The sequence below is a fragment of the Scardinius erythrophthalmus genome, assembly GCF_964197995.2.
Source record: "Scardinius erythrophthalmus genome assembly, chromosome: 1".
In the NCBI taxonomy this organism is placed as follows: Eukaryota; Metazoa; Chordata; class Actinopteri; order Cypriniformes; family Leuciscidae; genus Scardinius; species Scardinius erythrophthalmus.
In genome coordinates this window covers 79,725,992-79,751,076 of record NC_138221.1, presented here as the reverse complement: position 1 = coordinate 79,751,076, position 25,085 = coordinate 79,725,992, and the positions used below count along the sequence as shown (strand labels likewise).

Genomic DNA, 25,085 nt, shown 5'->3' with positions numbered 1-25,085 from the left:
GGCTCACAGGCTGGAATTCTTATTTTCTTGTCTTCAGCGAAGCCCTACGCATCGCTGGATATAGAGAGATAGCTGCCACCGTCGAATCTAGAGACCAGCAAGCCTAGGAAGCGTCTGAGGAAGCCGGCCGCCTTCAGCCATCCGTGCCTGCTACGCCATCCGGCGACATATCCTTTTCTGCTGTGTGTGTTCGCCGCAGCGACACACTCTCTCTCTCCTCTTCTAAAAGAGTAAATTTCTACGAGGCGTTGTTTCAAATGCCTCGCACGACTTCCCGCTCTCTCTCCCTCTGTTCGAGCCGCGCAAACTGCGGTGTTCACAAAGGATGCCAGAAGCGGACGGTCTCGGAGCTCGCTCTCTCTCCCTCTGTTCGAGCCGCGCAAACTGCGCCGCTCACAAGGGATGCAGAAGCGGACGGGCTCGGAGCGAGCTTCCCCGCTCTCTCTCTTCGAGCCGCGCAAACTGCGCTGCTCACAAGGGATGGCAGAAGTGGATGGTCTTGGAGCTCTCTTTACGTTACAAGAAAGCTACCTTATCCTCGCGCCCATTCGCGCGCGTCACTCACCGGCGAAGGAGAACAGAGAGTGTTTTAGTCCCGCTGTGGCCGGACCAACCTCCATTTCTCACACATTCTCAGTCCCCTCCTAAATTCAGGCGACTGGAAATATCAATATTGCAGTAAACGAGCCTGTTATTTTACATGCATGCCTGCAAACAAACGCCGTCACAAGCTCTGGCTTTTCACCTATTACTCTTCCCGCTCTCTCCCTTTGTTGAGCTGCGCAGATTACGCCGTTCACAAGGGATGACAGAGCGGACGGTCACGAGCAATGTTCAGCGCGTGCGCCCCACTCACCGACGAAAAGAGGAGAGAGAGTGTTTTTAGTCCCGCCGAGGCCGGACCAACCTCCAATTCTCTCACATTTCTCAGTCCCCTCTTAAGCTCAGGCAGCTGGAAATATTACTATTGCAGTAAACGAGCCTGTTATAATGCATGCACGCCTGCAAACAAACGCCGACACAAAACATGATAACGCTCTCTTATATGCTCGCGCTGACCAAAAGCTTATGTGTTTTCCCCCTGTGGCTCAGTGGCAAAATCTTAGGCTTCCGCACCAGAGACCCGTGTTCAATCCCGGCACTTGCGGCAGATAAGAATTATGCTGTCCGCTTCCCCGAGCTCGCGGCCAGCTTTTCTTACATACAGAAAGCGAACCCGCCTCTCGCACCCTCCCGCTCACATGATGGTGCTCGAGTATTTGCTGAGCGTCTAACTATATGAGCCTTCAAGCATTTCACTCTGTTAGTCCCCTTTAAAAGGCGACTGCAGATGTGTATTCCTCAGCCACGAGCACGTTGTACAACCCGCTCGCCTGCACCAAAACACTGTTTTTACGGCGCCGATGGTGTGTAGTAAATGTGCCCGCCTCCCAGCGTTCACCCCTACACACAAGCACGGTTCCCCCTGTGTCATTCACTCATGCAGTGCCCACTCTAGAGCTGGCATATGCACGAGCGCTAACACATACTGACAGACATTTTACCCCCGGCGCCGCTCTCGCGCACCGCTCCTCGCACGATATGTTCCCCATCCCATGCCACCGGGACATTTTGTGTAAAACGGCCAGCCATCACTGTTTGCGAGCCGCCGTATTCAAGCACCAAGAGCGCGCGCACTGCGCCCGCGCCTCCGAATCAGGTTCTCAAGCTCACGGAATGCGGCAATCGAAGCCCGGAGGTCATTCTGCCCCTAGCCGTGCATGCGAAAGCATGGGAGGCTATTCCAGGCGCGTCAGAATGGCTGCTGAGCAAAGTAAAACAGGGCTATTCATTGCAGTTCGCTCGCCGCGAACAAGCGCGAGTCAAGACGAGAGTGAATGGGGAAGTAGCACATCTACTTCGTGCGGAAATAGCAAAACTTCTGTGCAAAGGGGCCATAGAACCGGTACCCCCTTCTCTGAGCGAGTCAGGCTTTCACAGCCGTTACTTCCTCGTGCCCAAGAAGGACGGAGCTCTCAGACCGATTCAGATCTGAGATATTTGAACAAAGCTCTTATGAGAAGACCATTCAAAATGCTCACAACCAGGCAGATCCTCGCGCAGATTCGCCCGAGAGACTGGTTTATTTCCCTCGATCTGAAAGACGCTTACTTTCAGATTCAGATAATACCCCGTCACAGGCCATTTTTGAGATTCGCCTTCGACGGCCAGGTATATCAGTACACCGTCCTGCCGTTCGGCCTGTCTTTGGCACCCCGTACATTCACGAAGTGCATGGACACGGCTCTCGCTCCCCTGAGAGGTCAGGGGATGCAAATTTTGAACTATTTGGCTGATTCTAGCACAGTCAGAGGAAGAACTTATCTCCCGCAGAACAGTGCTTCTCAGCCACCTGGAAAGCCTGGGTCTCACGGTCAACTGGACCAAGAGCTCATTACTGCCCAGTCAGTCAGCCTCTTTTCTGGGTTTGGAACTGGACTCTGTGGCAATGACGGCCCGGCTGTCGACACAGCGCGCGCGCAGTGTTCAATGCCTGGCCGCGTCTTCCCAGACGGGCAGCGCCGCGCCTCTGGAAGCATTTCAGAGGATGCTGTTTTTTTTTATGGCATCAGCTGCAGCAGTGCTTCAGCTGGGTCTACTGTGTATGCGCCCGCTACAATTCTGGTTAAACGCTCGAGTGCCTCACCGAGCCTGGGCTTCCGGCGGCATACGAATCAGAGTGACTCAGAGCTGGGTTTCAGCACTGAGACCCTGGTTATAGGCCGACTGGTACCAGTGGGGAGTGACAATGGCCACCATGTGCTAGTCCGCTCGGACAAAATGTCCGTGGTGTCCTACGTGAACCACCAGGGCGGTGTCAGATCCGGGAGTCTCCTCAAACTGACAAAACGTCTTCTCGTGTGGGCTCATCACTCGTTGCGCTCGCTGAGAGCCGCGCACCTGCCAGGCCACATGAACGTCGGCCCAGACAGACTGTCCAGAGACAACATTCCCCTGGGAGAATGGTCCCTGCACCCCCAGACAGTCCAGCTACTGTGGCGCCGTTTCGGCAGAGCAGAAGTCGACCTTTTTGCGTCAAGAAGACAACGCTTACTGCCCGAGATTCCTCTCGAAGAGCGAGGACGCGCTGGCCCAAACCTGGCCAGCCGCTCGCTGTATGCTTTCCCTCCGATCTCGCTGTTACCACAGGTAATCAAGAGGATCAGGGAAACGTGCCACTCAGTGCTCCTCATAGCTCCGCGATGGGAGAACCAGATTTGGTACCCAGAGCTAGTGAGGCTGTCGCACGTAGCCCCATGGCCGATCCCGGTGAGGAGAGATCTTCTCTCTCAGGCCGGTGGATCGATTTGGCATCCCCATCCGGAGCGCTGGTCTCTGCATGCGTGGATAATCAACGGATACCCGTTGATCTGCCAGAAGGGGTCGTGAACACGATCACGCAGTCTAGAGCTCTTTCTACTAGAAGACTCTACACGTCTAAATGGTCGGTGTTCTCCAAATGGTGCGCTACTAAGAGGTTCCACGGGATCCACGCACGTGTGGGGTTTCGTGGGTGCTCTCCTTCCTGCAAGAGCTGTTGGACAAGGGCAGGTCCCCTTCCACTCTCAAAGTGTATGTCGCGGCTATTGCAGCGTTCGCGGAGACGACGTGCTGCCGTGCGATAGGAAGGACGAGTTTATCTTCCGCTTCCTTAGAAGAGCCAGGAGAATGAACCCCCCGCGGCCACCTTCGGTTCCTATTTGGGATCTTTCTTTGGTCCTAGAGGCCCCTGAAAGCTTTTCCCTTTGAGCCGTTAGAATCCGTGGATCTGAAATACCTCTCGCTCAAAACCGTCTTTCTGATTGCTCTGTCATCAGTAAAACGTGTGGGGATCTACACGCGCTATCCGTTAGCCCCGCATGTCCCGAGTTCGGACCAAATGACTCCAAGACATGGTTGCCTCGCAAAAGCAATTGGTACTCCCTTTAGGGCACAGATCATCTCCCTATCGGCTCTGCTAGCATCCGATGGCGATGACAGTGATAAACTCTTATGCCCCGTCAGGACGCTGAGAGTTTACATCACACGCTCCGCCGCCTTCAGGACGCTGAGAGTTTACATCACACGCTCCGCCGCCTTCAGGCGTTCTGAGCAGCTCGTTGTTTCGTTTGGTGGGCACACTAAAGGTCTTGCTGCCTCGAAACAGAGCCTGTCCAGGTGGATAGTGGACGCGATCGCAGCAGCTTATGCGTCCAAACACCTGCAGTGCCCTATGGGCATTAGAGCCCACTCCACTAGAAGCATGGCCTCATCGTGGGCTTGGTCCAGCGGGATTTCTATTCACGACACTGTTCTTTTCCCCGCTATGCGTCTGTGCAAACTTGTGCCGGCCCGCGTTGCTGGCCGCCTATTCTCCACACAGCTGCGCTAAGGGTTTATACTCTCTATATATAGACCGGCGGAGCCGCTCTTTTATTCTCCCTATGATGTGCTTAGGTACTGTGCTGGCCCGCGCTGCTGGCCGCCTTTCCCACACACTATACCTAAGACCGGCAGAGCTGCTCTGTATTCCTATGAAGTGCTTATTACATGTGCTGGCCCGCATTGCTGGCCGCCTGTTCCAGCATGTTGTGTTCCCCGGGCTTCCCCTGGGACTCATGCAGTCGATGCTCGGCGCGCACGGCGTTGACAAGGGTGTTCCCGTAGCGTAAGCAACTTACGCAATACGAGAGAACCTCTCGTAAGAGAACGTACTCGGTTACCTAATGTAACCTCGGTTCTCTCTAGAAGAGGGAACGAGTATTGCGTAACCTGCCGTGTCGCGCCACAAGATTATTCGCTTCAGTCTACGATAACCAGAATTCCAGCCTGTGAGCCCTTCCTTTATACACGTTAGCCACACCCATTCTGGCGGGCTGTGGTGCGTGGAGGGCGCAAAGCGCCCTCATTGGACGTTACGTCACACGGGGCTCACCGATAGGCTGCTGCAGTTGCCGCAGGTCAGCCAATGAGCACGCTTATACAGCCTGCTTTGGTCTGCTGGCTGCCGCACTGCATTGACAATAAATACAAAATTAAGGATAATTTTTGGCTTCAGATCTCGAGAAAAGACAACTTTACCCGTAGCGTAAGCAACTTACGCAATACTCGTTCCCTCTTCTAGAGAGAACCGAGGTTACATTAGGTAACCGAGTACGTTTTACTCCAGAAAATCACTGTAAGAGCTGAATAAACACAGTATAAGAAGTGCGCATTAAAGTCTTATCCATAAACTCTCTCTCTCTCTCTCTCTCTCTCTCTCTCTCTTTCCCTTTCATTATCATGGATCATACACAGCGAAGTACACAAAACACTCGTTTTGTTAACAGTAAACAAATATATACACACCTTTACAGTGGGTACTTAACCCTCTGAGGTCGACAAACGCGCCGGCGCGTTTTGCTGGATTTTCTCCACATTGTAGCACTTTAAACTTAAATTTCTCCGTCATTTATGGTCATACAGAAAAAATAAATATAAAAAAAGAATCTGTGGTATTTCTACTTTTGTATGTGTCCACTTCCAATCAAATCAAAACATTGTGCTTTTGTAAAATAAAGAAAATAAACAGTGTGTGCGTTCTGCCTCTCCGTCGCGGTGAACTTTTTTTTCTTGAGCACGTCTATAAACTGAAACAAAACTCAGCGAATACTTGTTACACATTTATGAGCCATACACCTTTATAAACATTTAAGTGTGTACTTTTAAATGATCGGATTCAAAACGAAAACAAATATTCTCTGTTTAAGTAATTTGTATAAAACCAACAAGATTTCCAGCTTCTCAAACGCTTCCTAATTATTTTTAATTCGGCCACGCCCACTCGCGCAAAAGATATTCACATGCAAATCTCCACATGGAACGCGATCGCCCTCATTACCTCAACAACAAAACACTTCACTTCACTTTTCGTCGAGTTTGAAAGACGTGCCTGAGCTTACATTGGATTTACATCAGAAGAAGAAGAACGATATTTGAAGACAAGAAAGATAAGGTAAGAAATTCTTACATATTAGTTTGCTATTGTTGCATAAATTTCACATTGCAGTTGAACTGTTGCTAGATATATGGTGAATATTATAATATTTAGACCCGTGTTTAATGTTACTGTGTTTGTGGATATCTGCTCAAACGTAGATAGGCTATGTATATGGTAGGCCTAACCATAATGTTTTATATTTGATCGCAATCGCGTTTTAATGTATCATATTTTTGATCGCGATCGCGTTTTAATGTATCATATTTTTGATCGCGATCGCGTTTGAATGTATCATATTTTGGAAAAGCAAAACGCTCCAAACGGCTTCATGTTTTTACTATTATCTCATTTCATATCATCATAACGAATGGAAACATTTGAAGTAACATGATAATCAATATATTTTTCTCTAGCTTAGTTGTTACTGAAATCTTTTTGAAAATATATATAGGCTGCTATATTGTTATTATTTTATGCAGCACTGCGCATAGCCTATACCTACAAGGCACAACAAACCTGGTGTTCATTATATATTGTTGGAAACATTTGTGTGAGTGTGTGTGTGTATTCTGTGAATTTTAAAAAGCAATTTTAACAAGAAAAATCTAAAATGTATTCCCAAAATCGTGCAGGCCTTTCTCTTGATATCAGTATGTTCACTTTTTTTTTCAGGGCCCAGATGCCACTGAGTCCTGCTGACTTCAACATTCACAGTACATGTCTCTGTACATGAACATGGTAAAGTGAAAATCAAACACCTTAGAAAATGAAAGGTATGTACAATGTTTTTAGGAATGGCACAAAGGTCTCTTTCTTCAATAAGTGCTTTTTTGTTGTGTATCTTTAGATTATGTTGTGTTGTAAATAAATCCAAACAATTTTAAAAGCCATTCTTTTTTAAATCTCCTCATTCTTTGTGCAAGGTTGGTCAGAATGATGGGCCCTGATAAGCTCCTAATAGGGCTATTAGGGAGGTTCTTTGTCTTTCTCAGGTGTGGAAAGCTTTCATATTAATGAGGTGATCCGCCCCTTCGCATATTGCTTTCTAACACAAAACACGTCGTAAAAATTTTAAATCAATATATTGTCTTCTCTGAATGAGCAGTCAGGGTGATTCTCACATAGTTTTAGAGCAAATATTCTAGGCTACGTGATACAATTTTCAAAAGTCTTGTGAAGAAATAATCAGTATGGGTTTCATGACCTTATTTCAGTGAGAATTTATTTTTGTATTTTCACAAACCACGCATAAATGTCATTATCTCAAAACTACAAACTTTTACATACATGCTGCTGATATATTATTGTAGCAGAGTTTGTGCTGAATACAGTGTAATTAGACTTTAGCCATGAAAATGTCACAAGTAACAGAAATAACCACAAATGTCAGAGCATGTCAGAACACCTCCAGGGCCCAGAAAACAGCTCAGACCTCAGAGGGTTAATACACTAGTAAACTGTATATCTGTACAACGACTCGATGAGCTGTGATAAAGTGTGCGCTCTCACTGTCATCTCTGCTGTGATCAGGAACGTTAGGCCTGTCGCTCCGGAGACTGTAAGCTTGATCACGAACAGTTGGTACAGATCCATCCTCGAATAACAACGGGAATAAATGAAGAATGCTACGTTCATTCTTACATCCAACAATAAAACACCTCAATCGCTTAGGAGATATTCTTGTCTACAGCTGCTCTGGCGTAGAAACACTGGCGGCCTGTGTCTAGCTCACTCAGGGCGGGGCTATGCTCAAACTGTAGTGTTAATCAACAGTCGTAGGAGAGGCCTGTGCAAATCTACGTCCCCGAATCTAAAAACGACTTGTTCTAAGACAGTGCTTATAGTTTTATGGGGATTTTAAAAAAGCACTGGGTGGATTTTTATCATTATTAGGTGGTTGTGTATACACACTGCCAACACACATTTATGTTCAAACGCCATGTAAAAGTGAATTTTGTATAATAGGTGCCTTTAATATTTCTGTTTTAGGCCGATACGTGCTTTAGAGGCATCCATCCACTCATCAGTTGAAATTTCCTGGCCAGGGTGATGGTTCATTTTGCAGAGACGATAAAATTCTGCTGTACATCTTCTCTGCATATTAGCAGCATCGTCCACCAAGCTACTGAGGTGAAGGGAGCTGCAGATCCTAAGAAACTTATTTCCGCTGTTAAGATTTTAGGGAACGGCAAGCTGTACACATTACCTCCTTCCCAGAAATCAGTTAATGCAGGGAGTTTTACTAGACCCATATAAATTACAATGGCCTTGAATGCAAACGTATCCTTGTCACGTCAATCCACGGGCTGGAGGGCTTTGAGTGGTGAGTTGAGCCAAAGTCATTGGTGTATTGAATTATTGTCTGTGACATGGAGTTTGTGAAAAAAGGTTGGTAAAGCAGTAAAACTAGGTAGGTAGCTGAGCTGGCGTCCTGGTGAATTGGTGGGTCTGAATGCTGTGGTGGTGTCACGTCTGGAACGTCAACATCATCCCATCTCTATCCAGATGTGCTGGTTGACATCTCAGCTTGACTGCTGCTGCTGTCAGTTCTCCCTCTGCCTCTTGGTCTTCTGCTGGCAGAACCTCTGGGAAGGTGTGGGATGGGGCTTCTCTCCTGATGAGCTGCTGATTTAAATAAAAAGATAATTTACTAACCCTCATGTCTTTCCAAACCTGTATGACTGACTTTCTTCTGTGGAAAACTAAAGTAGATATTTTGAAGAATGTTGGTAAGATATAATCTGAGATCATCATCTAATAAATGTTAGATTACTGTACTTTCCTTCTACTGCTGTCTTGATGCCAATCCATTTCTTATACAGCCTCACATTTACCGGAACACAAAAGTGAATCATAATGGAAAACAATAATTTGTTCCACTCAGTGGAAGTAGCACTTAATTTCATTATGATTCACTTTTGTGTTCCAGTAAATGTGAGGCTGTATAAGAAATGGCTTGCAATCCACTATTTCCAGTATTCATGGATCACATGATTGCAGATGCTCATATTTCATATGTCAATAGCAGAAAGAAACTTCCTGTACAAAATGCATCATGTGTATTTGCACAAAAATGCAGTCGATATGTGTGGCTTCAATCTCTCACTCCTTGCATGTGCTCCTGTACAGTGTTATACAGTATATACTTTATATATAGTATGCATGTGTTTATACTGTTATATTGTGCAATTTTCAGGTTCGGTAAAGTTAGTAAAATTTGGCCTAAATTATAAGAATTTAAAAATACTTCAAAAGTTATAAAAGTTAGACTGTCCCTGTGTGCAAAATTGTATAACTTTCCCACAAGCGGTTCTATGGGCTGCCATTGGAAACATATACAAAATAATAATAATGCAAGTAGCAATTCCGGAGCCAAGCACTCTAACTGCAAAAATGTGACTGCCAAAAATCATCGCTTGAATGTTGTAATCAAAGTATTTATAATTATTCTTTAAAATTATTCATGATTTAAGAGCACACTACTAAGTAGTTATGGGCAAAACATGCACGTTTAATTTGTCTGGATCAATAGGTGGCGCTGTTCTAATAATATCTGTGCATATGTGGATTTTAAAAGGCCAAAACATTGCCAAGATACAACATTGAGACCTATTTGTGTGCTTTCAGTTGAATTGATAGCACATTGGCCAATGACGGCCATGTTTCTCAATATACAATATTGTTCTCATGGTTATAGATTTGTCAAGTCTGACAAAGACACTGCATGCAAATTTTTAAGTTAATCAGACCAACAGATCTATAGTAAGAGCCACTTTCAAGTTGTTTCTCATGATAGAGCCACCAAGTGGCCAAACAGCACAATGTGTGTGCTCAGATCGAGGCCTTATAATATCTCTTTTTGTTTGAGTTATATCAATTTACTTAACAGAGGAGACATATTTTAATTAGTTGGCCTGTTTTTGGCAATCAAAATGTGGCCATGTTTCTCACTGACTTTGTAAATTCACTAGTCCCAAATCTTTTTTTGTAGTTTTGTTCTGATTGGATGAACGCCCTAGAAGCAATTTGCTAAGGTAGTTTCGAAATGAATGGTATGTAGTCATACAAATGTGGTATCATGAAATACAACATTTTGAATCAAAACTCAAAATGTACAGTAAGACACCCAAAATGCCGACATTGTAGAATCAGGTATAATACCACTCAATGTTGCTTTGAATTTAAAGAAGCAAAGTTTTGTGATTTTCAGCCAAAGCATTCAATAGTTATAAGCCAAAAAAACATTTTTCAATCTTCTGACCAGTAGGAGGCAGTGCGCCGAACTGCTCAAAACCTCAGGGCATGATAGTGATGACACATAGAACATTTTTGCAATTGAATCATCTTTAGTCTAGGAATCAGAGGAAAAAAGAATTTAGTTTTCTTACTAACACGTCACTACGTCAACACATTCCCCTGTGCCATGCCAGCAATTACATTGGCTTCCAGTCCATACACCTATTGATTTGAAAACTCTGGTCCTAACATATAAACCAGTTCATGGGATAGCTCCTCCTTATCTATAGCCACGTTTCCACTGTAGGAACTTTCCCCAGGAACTAAGGACTTTGGGGTGGTACTCTGTGTGTTTCGACCGCAGGGACCAGGGTCTAAATGAAGTTCCAGGTAAATATTTCCCCCTCTGAAAGTCCCTGCTTGCGAGGTAGTACTTTTTCAAAGTTCAGGCACTTTCAGGAGTGGGACTTGTGCGTTGAACATGCTAATTGGTCGAGTTCACGCCGCATTTTGATTGGTTTCCTCCACGCAGCAATTTATTTCAACCACCATTTTTTAAAGTCTGTTGCAGTAACAATTATCTGCTATTCGAATCAACAATGGAGTTATATATGACAGATGGACCGACGACAAGGTTCAGGCTTTATTATGACCGCCGCTAGCGTAGCTAGCGAAAGCGGTCATATAGGGATTGTCAAAGTATTTTTTTTTTTTTTTTCGTCATCTTACTGAATTTTCCGTCAACGATACCAGGGACACCGAAGCACCGGGGAACATGAAATTTGGTGGGCATGTAGCCCCACTAGACTTTTACGGAAAAATTTCGTTTGGTCCCCGGGGGCCACTTCCCCCCCCCGCGCTGGGGCCCCCGTAAATTTTTCGTCAACGATACCAGGGACACCGAAGCACCAGGGAACATGAAATTTGGTGGGCATGTAGCCCCACTAGACTTCTAAGAAAAAATTTCGTTTGGTCCCCGGGGGCCACTCCCCCCCCGCGCTGGGCCCCCCCAAACCCAAAAAAATGCAGTTTTTCCTAAATAACTACCTAAACCGTGGCACCGAGGATGAAGAAATTTTTATGGTATGTTGGTCTACTAGACTTTTACAGAAAAATTTCGTTTGGTCCCCGGGGGCCACTTCCCCCCCCGCGCTGGGGCCCCCGTAAATTCTTCGTCAACGATACCAGGGACACCGAGACACCGGGGAACATGAAATTTGGTGGGCATGTAGCCCCACTAGACTTTTACGGAAAAATTTCGTTTGGTCCCCGGGGGCCACTCCCCCCCCACGCTGGGCCCCCCCAAACCCAAAAAATGCAGTTTTTCCTAAATAACTACCTGAACCGTGGCACCGAGGATGAAGAAATTTTTATGGTATGTTGGTCTACTAGACTTTTACAGAAAAATTTCGTTTGGTCCCCGGGGGCCACTCCCCCCCCACGCTGGGCCCCCCGTGAATTTTTTCGTCAACGATACCAGGGACACCGAAACACGGGGAAACATGAAATTTGGTGGGCATGTAGCCCCACTAGACTTTTATGGAAAAATTTCGTTTGGTCCCCGGGGGCCACTCCCCCCCCGCGCTGGGCCCCCCGTGAATTTTTCGTCAACGATACCAGGGACACCGAAACACCGGGGAACATGAAATTTGGTGGGCATGTAGCCCCACTAGACTTTTACGGAAAAATTTCGTTTGGTCCCCGGGGGCCACTCCCCCCCCCCCGCGCTGGGCCCCCCGTGAATTTTTCGTCAACGATACCAGGGACACCGAAACACCGGGGAACATGACATTTGGTGGGCATGTAGCCCCACTAGACTTTTACGGAAAAATTTCGCTTGGTCCCCGGGGGCCACTCCCCCCCTGCGCTGGGCCCCCCGTGAATTTTTCGTCAACGATATCAGGGACACCGAAACACCGGGTAACATGAAATTTGGTGGGCATGTAGCCCCACTAGACTTTTACGGAAAAATTTCGTTTGGTCCCCGGGGGCCACTCCCCCCCTGCGCTGGGCCCCCCGTGAATTTTTCGTCAACGATATCAGGGACACCGAAACACCGGGTAACATGAAATTTGGTGGGCATGTAGCCCCACTAGACTTTTACGGAAAAATTTCGTTTGGTCCCCGGGGGCCACTCCCCCCCTGCGCTGGGCCCCCCGTGAATTTTTCGTCAACGATATCAGGGACACCGAAACACCGGGGAACATGAAATTTGGTGGGCATGTAGCCCCACTAGACTTTTACAGAAAAATTTCGTTTGGTCCCCGGGGGCCACTCCCCCCCCCACACTGGGCCCCCCCCCAAACCCAAAAAATGCAGTTTTTCCTAAATAACTACCTGAACCGTGGTACTGAGGATGAAGAAATTTTTATGGTATGTTGGTCTTAAGGGCCCACATCAACCTAGCCCATAATCGATTGTCAAAGTTTTTTTGTTTTTTTTTCCCGTCATCTTACTGAATTTTTCGTCAACGATACCAGGGACACCGAAACACCGGGGAACATGAAATTTGGTGGGCATGTAGCCCCACTAGACTTTTACGGAAAAATTTCGTTTGGTCCCCGGGGGCCACTCCCCCCCCCGCGCTGGGCCCCCCCAAACCCAAAAAATGCTGTTTTTCCTAAATAACTACCTGAACCGTGGCACAGAGGATGAAGAAATTTGTATGGTATGTTGGTCTTAAGGGCCCACATCAACCTAGCCCATAATCACTCATTTGTGATTTGCGCCCCTCCCATAAAAAATGAAAATGCAATATTATTCTGCTTTAATCGCCCCTATCTTCAGTTGAGATGTTCAGAACTGCACCATATTTCATGTGTATGATTAACTTGACATCCTCTGGGGGTATCCTCTGCTAAGTTTCGTAGAATTTCATCCATGGGGGGTATAAAATAAATTCATTTATGTGCACATTTAGTGACTGTACACTCATCGGCCTGTAGATGGTGGTGTTGAGCGAAGGGTTGCTGGTTTAGGATGATACTGTCACACACACACATGCAGGAATACAAACAAATGCAAGCATGCACACACACTGACATCCACACGCACAGACACACACCCATACACACACATACAAATCCACATGCACAGACATACACACACAAACACACACGCGCACACACATGTACTGTACGCACGCATACATACACGCACAGACACACAAACACATACACACACACACACACACACAGACAGACATGCACATACTACTACTTTTTTTAGGTATATATATAAACACGCAATACAGCCAAATTGCTCCACGTCATTTATTTTTGTGGAAAGCCAGTGCAGGCCTGAGCGGCGGTCATATTTTGTACCGCCATGCGGTACATCTAGTTAAGCTTAAATTCAGAGGATTTCATCCAGCCGGAACTGTAAAGTAGCGCACAGTCCTACGTCACCCGACTAATTTGCCTAATCTTCACGGTACTTTAGACCGCGGTGGAAACACAGACAGCAACAGGTCTGGGGGAAAAAAGTTCCTGGGACGAAACTCGGCTTCTGTGTGGTTTCGACCGCATGGACCAGGGTCTAAATGAAGTTCCCTATCAGAAAGTCACTGAACGCAAGGCAGTATTTCAGGAACTTTGGGGGTGGGATTTGGCCGCTGACCATGCTGATTGGATGTGGTCACGCAGCATTTTATTTCAGTCACCATTAGTGGTCGGCCGATATGGGATTTTTAATGGCCGATGCTGATACTGAGAAAGCTATCTGGCCGATATGAGGCTGATATAATACGCGTAATTACAGTAAACGAGAGACAAAGGAAATTGGTGAAGCCAAATTAACACTTATTGTGCATAATATGTGATGCAATATTCTCTGAAATACTTTTAAAAAACATTTGTACAAATAAAAATAAAGTTTTGCATTCCCTGGTGTTGGCTCTGTAAAGAATTCCCACAGGGATTTGTTTTCAGTCCAGATATTAATGTTTGGAAAATATGTGATGAAGACATATATTCTTCAAAGGCAGGGCCGGCCCGCGGCATAGGCGGTATAGGCAAATGCTAAGGGCGCCACTCATCCATATGGGGCGCCAGGATGAGTGAAATATTTTTTTTTTTTTTTACATATTTTTTTTTTTTATAATAGGCTAACTAACTATTTTATAATAGGCTACTATTTTAAAACCATTAATTCGAAATACTACCAAATAAAGCAAAAAAAAAAGCAAAAAAAAAACTTCAATCTTCCCCCGCCCATCGAGTGCTTGAAGTGCGTCAGAAAAAGAGCGCGCGCGCGATCAGTTGTTGGTAATTTGTTGTGTAGCGTGCCCGACGCCGCATCCAATGTAGACACTGCTTTTGTTAACACAAAGCGCGTAGAAACGGGCCTGGCAGCTCGCGCCAGTTCTAGACACGGTGAAAGTTTCCTTGTGACGGCCGAATTTACATGACACATTGTAAATGAGCATTATAGTCTGCGAATGCGATAGATACAGTGCCAAAAAGAAGAGAAGCGGATAATAGGGGATAAAGACAGAGGTAAAGTGATGTAATGAATGAACAATTTATTGCATAGGAGTAAGATACTATAATTTCATGGCAGTTATTTTTACCTTAAACTTAATGTTAGCAGTTGTTCTGAGTTCTGAGTCCCCAGACTGTGATTTTGTAACAATCATGTCAGTTTTAAGACGCATTTTTTATTATCACTTTTTTATTAATGTTTTACTCTACAGTTGTGCAGTTTTGGGGGGATACAGTACAGGCCAAAAGTTTGGAAACATTACTATTTTTAATGTTTTTGAAATAAGTTTCTTCTGCTCATCAAGCCTGCATTTATTTGATCAAAAATACAGAAAAAAATGTAATATTGTGATATATTATTACAATTTAAAATAATTTGTTTTCAATTTATTATACTTTAAATTATAAATTATTTCTGTGATGCAAAGCTGAATTTTCAGCATCATTACTCCATTCTTCAGTGTCACATGTGACATCCGGTCTATCACATGATCCTTTAGAAATCATTCTAATATGATGATTTATTATGAGCGTTGGACACAGTTCTGCTGTAATGTGTGTGTGTGTGTGTGTGTATATATATATATATATATATATATATATGCTAAATCATGAACACAATGACAGGGTGAAATGGGCTGTGATGCATGGGGCGCCAGGTAAAATCTTGCCTAGGGCAGCAAATTGGTCAGGGCCGGCCCTGTTCAAAGGTCTGTTTTCACATAAATGTATCATGTTATTCAAATGTGGATATAACCTGTGCTTCAATGCAAAGCAGACAAAATAACAGAAAATAATTCATGATTGCAGATACAAAGTTAAAATGAAGTTGAAAATAAAGATAATCCGAATGAATGGAGAATGAGCAACTGTTGTCCTGCGTCGCTGATTTCTGTGTAATATTTCCAATATTTCCAGAGCACTTCTATCAGAGGATTATCTATATATATCTGCCAGCGGAGACCTAGCCGGGACCCGTTACGTGTACAACATATTATCATAGAGTGTAATAGGGAAATCATATTGAAAGTGAAAGTGCTGCTGTGGAAAATAAAATCTCTGCTGCAGGTTTCAGACCAGTCAGAACCGGATCGGAAGAGCAGCGAACTGAGATCGAGCTGCATCACAGCACAGACTACAGATATATTGTATAAATATGCAAATAACATATATAGTGTATGTGTAAGCTCCAATCACCGGCCCAAAGACGGTGTCCAGTGTCTTGGTTCGAAGGGAATTCAGCGTGTATGACGTTTCGGGCGCTTCTGGAAAAATCACTTTAATTTATTAAACTGTTGGTTTCCAATTTTAATTCTGACTCCATGAATAATTTAATCTGACTCCAAATTTTAAGTGACTCTTTGTTTATTCCAATTGTCTATCTTAACAGCTGATCTGCAGATTAGTTGTGACTTAATTTAGACCAAGAATTATTCTGGGCATCCCATACTTTCAATATTCGTTCATTACGGACCTAGTGTCACTTTGAGACGTCACGTCGCGACTGCGCGCTCACGATCACAAACCAGCCAGTCCTGAAATAGTCAGAGGGTGCAGTACAAATATTTTACCCTATGCGGCCGCACACTACAGACCCATAGGTGTAATTTTTATAATATTTGCAGCATACAACATGCTAAGGCAGGGAATAGTCAGAAATCAGAAGGTTTTCTAAGATGTGCCCCATGGTCCATTCAAAGTGCCTTCAGTTTGATCTATTCTGGACAAGGATTTGCGGAAACACCAGACTACACATTAATCTACTGGAAATAATGATTTCAAAAGAATGCAGAATAAATCAAGGTTAACATTTATTTTTGCCAGGCAGAATTAAACATCCAATAAAAAGAATTAAAAAGAATACATAATACACAACTGATCAGCATATAATAGAGACAACATTCAAAATGCAATATCAAAAATAGTGTCAAAGAGTCAGCATACCTGGCAATAGAGACACACAGCAACAGTGTGGGAAGTTCTGTTTACAGATGCTTCCTTGAGTGGTTTGCCAATTCCCTTTAAATACCCAAGTGGAACAAAAGAACAATAAACATTTAGCACCCAAATATCTATTCAGCTTTTGCTGGACCCTTTCTCGTGCCCAAATGGTCACGCCCGAGTTTGGGGGATAAACACAAATGGTTATCTATTATCTTTATTGGGGCATCTTCCCACATCAGAAGAACAGGCATTGTTTTCTTTGTTCTGACTGTTCTGCTGCTGCGGGAATGAAACTTCTTTACCATTCGCACCAGAAGTATTTATTTTGACCTCTCATAAAACAACTGGAGACAGTAGGTGTGTGTGTGTTTTGCATGACTGAATGTGACCTGGAGGGGAGAAGATAGTGTAAGGAGTCAGGAACCCAGCATGGGGGGAAGAGACGAGATTGGAGAAGTTGTGTTGTGCTCTCTGTCCCATAGATCTCTTCTTAAGATTAGTGAGTTTTATTGTTTTATTGCAGGTTAGGATTCTTGAATTCAGTCTTAGTAAATGTCCATCCTTACAGTTTCCGCCCCTGGCCCCTTGGGGCAGATTTAGATCAGTCCCTGAGGGGCCAAAATTTGATGAAGTTTGCTTATGGTTGCAGTTTCCGTAGGGCTGGTACCTGTAATGGACTGAGCGCAATGGCCACGTTCGTTGAAGTGCGCATTGTGCGGAGAAGGCATCTGAAGTAGCAGCACTGGCAGAGTGTGAATAAGAAGATGAGCACACTGGCGAGGACACATCCACGGAACGTCCAGTCCCACCAGGTGTAGGCATACCTTGCTGAGCGGGTAGAGGAGCTGGACAGGATTTCTGCAGTCTTTCTCGCCAGATTCGCTTCCACTTGAGCTTGGTTGAGATGGTACTCAGTCTGTAAGATGATTTCTTGCACCAAGTCCATTGTTTTGACCAAAGCTTGAGTGCTCTGTTCGTAGAAAGTGTCCTCCCACCAAGGAGAAATGTCCACGTCCATCGGTACCTTCCCCAGGATGTTTATCTGACCCATTGAAAAGTCCTCTTTCACTTCCAAACAGAACGTGTGGTTCGCAGGGCAGGTCAGACCTCCATAGGAGAAGGAATTCATCTCACTGACGACGCACCACTGTGTGTGAGACACTTGAACAGCATCAGAATGACCATGCAATGACTGAACATTAATGAGCTTAGAATCATTGGAAGAAAAGGGTTGTAGAGTGTTGCAGGTACAGATAATGTAACTAGATGTTTCATGACAACAGGTGCGAGTGGTAAACAAGGTTTCAGTGTCCTTCAAAGTCATGTACCCCGTCAGATGATCCCATTTTATAATTTGATCTCTCACTACCACGCCAATAGAGCGTATGGTAGTGGAATTTAGATAAATTTGATCTGGGTGAATTAGAGGGAAAGTGGCAAAGAACCCAATACAGCCAGTACATTCATTTCCAGTATACATCATTAATGTTGAAAGCAGTTCAGAATACTTAATATTTTTCATTCTCTCTGATGCAAGCCATCTATGCAGATCTAAAATTTCAATAAGATCATTTAAAACATGCCTAGGTGTTTTATGGAGACGAAGATCTAAAATCTCTTGTCTTGCTGCAGTAAACAAATCTTGTGCATACAATCTACAGGCTAAGTCATGCTCGATGGTACGGGTCTGATTGAAAATTGATTGACTGGTCGTCAGAAGCGCCTGCGCCTCAGATCTGACCGCTTTGATAATGTTTTCGTTACTATTGGTGATGTGTTGAAAACCAGTAGCTACCTGATTTGCCAACCAAGTTGAATATTGAGATTGACCTGTTATTTTGTAAGTGTTGGATATAGAATTAACTGAGCCAAAAAGGCCTGCTATATTTCCAAACAGGTCTCGTTTGGTACGAGCAGATGGAATTTGAACTGCAAGTCTGTTTTTGTAATCAGAAATTAAATCATCGATGCGTGACTGTAGCCATGTATACGTCTTATCATTGAAGTTGCAGTATTTTACATAAGCAGATAACACATTGGAGATGTTATACGTGACATGTGTTATGACAAGATTGACATCATGTAGTAAAGTCTTATTTACATTTCCTTTGATTATGCCACCTGGAGGGGTGGTATACAATTTCGGACACTGTGTGGGTTTTTTGTAACCGCATGTGGTTAAGTTAAAGCAATGATGTAAAGTCCATGAACAATTGTGAGGGCTAGTATAATTATCCATATTTGCCTCACATTTTCCCACACAGTATGTTCCTTCTTTTCGGCCAGTCCAAACAAATGTTTTCAAGTTATTGTTAGACACCTTATTTGTTAGATTGAAAAGAAGTTCAGTAAACTTTAAATGTGTATTGTTATGTGTTGTAGTGTGTGTGCACCTATATGTGGTTGGTTGGAGATCCTTAGTGGAATAACATTTTTTTGGATCTCCTCCATTGTTGTTATTTTCATATAGTGTGTGCATGTTACCAATATGTGAATCTGGGAATTCTTCGAGTTGATACCAGGCGGTAATGTTGTGGTGAAATTTTGGTGCGCGTGTGTAGCTTGTGAGGTTTTTGTTTGGAAGATGGGTAGAACCTGTCTTACAGCATATTTTTGTTGCACAATTTGGTTCCGGTGCTAATCCGGGGGGCCATACGACTATTTCTTTGTATGTGACTGGAATGTATGATGTGGATGGCCCCTTAATATATTTCCATACCCATCTACCGCATCCTAGGGTGTGTGCGAGTGTGACTCGTTGTCCCAATTCGATGCAGGTGGGTCCGGACACCGTCCTGGCATCTGGCCTCCATGGAATTGCAATGACTGTCCTATGAAGGAAAAAGATCATAATTAATTCAATGAACCTTTGAACCGTTTACACTGGGACATGTGGTACCATCTTAATTTTCCTCTGATGGTCACGGCCACACAACTGTTGCAAACAGCTTTAATTTCATAGGGCCCGTGCCATCTAGGGGAAAATGCGTTTTGTTTTACAAAAACGCGTACCATCACAATGTCTCCTTCTGAAAATGTTGTTTCAGAGATTGGGTTAAATTGTGCGTCATTTGTCAGGTCTGACTGTTGTTGTTTCAGTCCAGCCTGGGCGTGCAGTACCTTCAGCCTTTCTTGCAATTGCACCAACACCGTCTGCTGAGTTGCGAGCATGAGGGGCCCCAGGTCTGCTGGGGAAATTTCTGGATCAATGGGTAACTTCATCACCCTTCCAGTCATAAGCTCATATGGGCTGATGCCTGTAGCTTTTGATGGGGTTGCTCGCAACACAGTCAGAACAGTGGGTAAAGCATCACTCCACCTGTTTTGGTGTTGAGCTATTTGCTTAGCAATATTTTCTTTGATGGTGCGGTTCGCACGTTCAACCATACCAGAGCTTTGCGGCCTGTATGGGATGTGAAATTTTTGCTTGATGTTCAACATTTTGCACATATTTTTCATGACTTGTCCAGTGAAGTGAGTCCCTTGATCTGATTCAATTTGGATGGGTGCTCCCCAAAGAGGGATGATTTGGTTCGCCATCACACGTGCCACGGTGTTTGCTGTATTATTGCGCGTGGGAATTGTTTCAACCCATTTTGAGAATTTATCAATTATCACGAGGCAATAGCGATACCCTCCCTTGGCACTGGGAAGCGGACCAATGAAATCCAATTGTAAGGACTCCCAGGGCCCTTTTGGTGGTTCTGGTCTGCGTAGGTTAGTTCGGCCTAGCTTTCCCTGGTTAATTGTCGCACACACCAGACAGGCATAGCACCATCTTTCAATGTCAGCTGTCATTCCTTGCCACCAAAACTGTTTTTGTATCAACTGTGCTGTTTTTGTTGCCGATACATGCGCATAATCATGATATAATTTGATTATTGGCTTTTGGAGGGCTTCTGGAACGACAAATTTTCCATCTCGGATTACTATGCCTTCAATTATGTTCACCATCTGATCATTTTTCAAATGTGGCACAAGTTCTCCATCAGAGACCCACAGATCTTGTTGATACTGTTTTAGGTCGATGGGTGTGACTTGTGCAGCACTTGCTACAGAAACAGAGGTTGTCTCGTTTTGCCAACGGTCGCCTTTCACTGCTGCCAGTTTTGCCAATTGGTCAACAATGTTATTGTTTCTTTCATGCACATTTGGATTTTTGTTAATGTGCGCGCGCACTTTTACCACGGAAATGGAGTTTTTTCGCGCTTGTACAGCTTGCCATATCGCAGTTATGGTGTTGAAATGTTTTATGGGCGTTCCGGCGGAGGTGAGGAATTTTCTCAATTGCCATTGTGCCATAAAATCAGTTACGACGCCGAAAGAATACCGACTGTCAGTGTGCACGCAGAGCGGTTCAGCGTGTGCCTTGATTGCTTCTTGCAATGCAATGAGTTCAGCTTCTTGTGCGGATATGTTAGCTGGTAGTTTAAACAACAATTGCCGTTTAGCATCTGTCTCGGGAAGATGAGGTGTCCACACTGCACAGCCAGTATAGAAATTACCATTTTGACAGAATCGAGAACCATCAATGTACACATGCACTTGGCCTGGAAGTGGCTCGTCATGGACAAGGCTTTGTGCCTCTTGTTTGGGCTGGCATGTGTGCGGGTGTCCCTCAACATCACCGAGCAGATGTGGCAAAATTCGGTGTGTTTTTTGTTGTGATTTCGCGCGCTTGAATGTCTGCTAGCCATCTCGCTAATCTTTGGGAGGAAACTCCCTTTATTCGGCCCTGTAACAGCATTCGTACGGGCGTGTGCATTGTGTGTATAACCACAGATTGGAAACCTACAATGGGTTCTGTTGTTTTTAGCATCCAATGCACCGCAAGCACGTGCTGTGTACATGGGTCGAATCCTTGTTCGACCAGAGATTTTTTCCGGCTGTAGTAAGCGATTGGACGCAGTTTTCCTCCATACTCCTGAGCTAAGACTCCGCTTAGTGTAATTTCATGCGCGTCTACTTGAATATGGAAATTTTTTGATGGGTTGGGCAAACCCAGGGCGGGCGCGGCGCACAAACGCTGTTTCAAATCTGTAAAAGCCTGTTCGTGTTCATCAGTCCATTCAAGGACATCATTTGGTTTCGTTTTCCCTTTTAAAAGTGAATACAACGGTGCGGCGGTATTTGCAAAATCAGGGATGAAATCTCGTAAATAGTTTGCTGTTCCTAATACTTTTTGCAACGAGTTTAAAGTATAAGGTCGAGGCAGTTCGGCAATGCATTTTTTTCTGTCGTCTGTTAAAGCTCGGTGGCTTTGAGTCAGAGTGTATCCTAAATAGTGTACCTCCCTTTGCGCAATTTGGGCTTTTTCTTTGTTCATTTTAAAGCCTGCGTTTCCAAGCATCTGTAACACTTCGTCAACCAGCTGCAAGTGGTTCTCAAGTGGTTCTTCTGTGGCTATTAGTATGTCGTCTACATAGTGAAGTACTTTGCCAGTCCCTAGTAAGGGACTGAGCACATCTGCCACAGCTCGATGAAAAATGGAGGGGCTGTTGTGAAGGCCCTGCGGCATTCGTTCCCAGGTATACTGCATTTGATTTACAGTAAATGCCAGCTTCCACTGGTCTTCTCGTTTGACTTTAATAGACCAAAAACCATTTTTGATGTCAAGCACTGTGAACCACGAAGCATTGGTTGAAACTTGTGATAAGATTGTAGCTGGATTTGCCACTATAGCTGTTGCTTTAGGCAGAACTTTATTTAGACGCTGATAATCAATGCAAAGACGCCATTTACCGTTAGGTTTTGGAACTGGTAAACACGGAGAATTTGTAGTTGAACAGCATCGCCGAACTATGCCTCTAATCTCAAGTTGTTTCACTATCTCATGAACAGCGACCTCTGCCTCTGGCTTAATGCGATATTGTTTTTGTGGGGGAGGGGGCTCTCCCTCAATGCATACTTCAAAATCAACGAGGCCGCAGTCGTGTTCATGATTAGCCCAAACGTCGCTGTGTTTGTTGATGAGAAGTTGAATTGGATCTGTGCTGGATATGGACATAATGTTGGCCCTGCCTTGAGGCAGGCATTTTTTTGCCGTTTTGTTTGTTTGTACTTCAATTTGTTTTTCAAAGCAATGAATTACAAAGCCATGCTTTCTCATAATGTCCATACCCAATACAGTTCCTTCACTGTTATCTGGTAAATACCAGAATTGTTCGTTTAGCACTACCATGCCTAAATCAAGTTGGACCGATTTTGTTTGAGTTGCTGTCATCAAAGTATCGCCTATACCTTTAATTTGGATTGTTCGCGTGCTTAGTGGTAACGGAATGTTTGTGCAAGAACAAGCAGCTCCGCTATCAATAAGAATGTTAACTAACCGGCCTCCAAGGTTAGCTCTTATTTTGATTCGGTTTCCGCTTGTGATAATGCTTCCTATTGCAACGGAGGCCACGCACCCCTATTGGGGATTGTTATATTTCGCCAATAGGATAGCGAGATCTGCCTGCAAGTTTTTGTAAGGGCCGTCCCGGTTCGTCGATTGTTCTTCAATTTGTTTTGAGCTGTTCTCTGAAGGATTATTTTCTGCAATCAAATTCCCTAAGCGTCTGAGAATTTCGTCGTCATTTTTAGAATGCGTTTTTTGATTGACCTGCTCTCTTTTTAGCTTGAAGCAGCTCTGAATAGTATGGCCAGTTTTCTTACAATAAAAGCATTGTAGTGGCTTAGTCCTAAAACCAGGATTTTTAGCACCTTTTCCTTCAGCTAACCATTGCGTTGTTGAAACAGAACGAGCTTTGCTTTGCTTGAGCCTAGTTTCTATTTTGGAAGCCCAATCCACCAGTGACCGGTAGGTATTTTCAGATGGGTCGGCACCATGAACGAGCGCCTGCTGTATATGAGGGCCTGCATTATTTTTCAGGAGTTGAAGTAAAACTTCCTGATCACGGCGTGCATCCTCTAACCCAGAGTGCTCTTTGTAGGTCACCCATAAACGTTCAGCATAAATCTCAAATGGCTCTTTGTTGGCCTGTTTGATGTCTAAAATTCTGTTCCACTCGGCGTGTGTTGGTCCCCTTAACTCTAATAAAGTCTCCCTCAATCTTTCATAAACCTCATCTTCCTCTTCATCTTCCTGTTTGATTATAATTTCTCCAGATCTCAATTCGCGTGACATTTTTGGTTTTAGCTCGTCTGGAATAGTGAGGAGGGCTACTTGCCAAACGTCTCTAGGCTCTAACTTATACACTGAGGCCTGTAACATTAAGTTGTCCCAGTAGGGTTGAAAAGGGCCTTTTCTTGGCATTGTGCCCACAACTTCTTTGTGTTTTGTGCACTCTTCGCAAGTTAAAGGTCGGCTAATGGAAGTGACTTCATTATCTGCGTTAGTCATTGTTTTAAGAACAGCAATTTTTACGGGTTTTTGGGGAACAGTGCCAGATTTACTTCGAGTTCGTATGGGACTGCGGGGTTTCGGTTCTTCGGGTGTATTTGGATAATACGTTTCAGCCGCGGGTTCTGGAGAAAGATCGCGCACTTCCAGAATAGAGCGTCCCTTTGGAGTTTTTCTACGAGCTTCTCTCGGTGACAACTGATCTTGGATGCTGCTCGGTAGAGCTGCTACCATATCATCCTCATCGCTATCACTGTATACATCCCCTTCAATTTTAGAATTTATAGCCGCTAGCTTAACTGCAGCTATAGGAAAGCCTGCAGAACCGCAGCACTCCTCGAGCGCGGACGTGTATTGTTTATCTACTTGAAGTTTCTTTTCAAGCTTTTTAATTTGTGTTCCCATCGCGTCGCCCTGTCTTGCCCAAGTTTGTTTATCATACACAGATGCTTCGACCTGTGCTCTGAGTTTTTTCAACTCATCTGATCGCGCTGTTTCTAGTTCTTTGATGTTTGAAATCACGCGTTCGTTTTCAACAATAGTTTCTAAATCATTTCGACGTAGCAAATAGACGATCGCGACCGGAATTTTCCGAAAATGAGATTTAGTCTCTAGTTTTCGCCCCTCAGTGGCGTACCAAGCTAAAATTTGCTCATTATTCCAATCAAAATCTACCCCATTGTTACGCAAACGATAAAGAAGATCTTTGATTTGCAACGCAAGAGTTTCCATTACATCCTTGTCTGCACTCGAACTACCATTTCCCTGATAAGCCATGTTTTTCTGGTAATATTAGATTTATACCGGTTTTCTGCGGTTCCGGTCTATCCTGGGTATTCCGACCCGTTCTACCAATGTGTCTATATGAGGTGCGTCTAAGTTTTCCCTCAACACTTTCTAAAAGATACAGGAAAAACGTACTTACCACAGTAGCTGGAGACAGAGAAGGAGAAGCTCAAACCTCATGCTCCGTTCGGATCTGAATTGTCGCGCCGAAAGACGTCACTCGCCTGAGACTGGGAGATCACGGAGGGCGGTCACCACTTTGTAAGCTCCAATCACCGGCCCAAAGACGGTGTCCAGT

General features: G+C 44.4%; 1 protein-coding gene across 1 annotated transcript; it reads right to left on the bottom strand.

Annotated features, from left to right (window-relative positions):
• Positions 1-17,296: 17,296 nt before the first annotated feature.
• Positions 17,297-24,406, bottom strand: LOC308696762 (uncharacterized protein; the record flags this gene model as incomplete). The annotated part of the gene is made up of 2 exons (XM_081375658.1): positions 17,297-18,780; positions 24,055-24,406. The coding sequence occupies 2 exons, from the start codon at positions 24,404-24,406 to the stop codon at positions 17,297-17,299; spliced, it is 1,836 nt and encodes a 611-aa protein (XP_081231784.1).
• Positions 24,407-25,085: the final 679 nt, after the last annotated feature.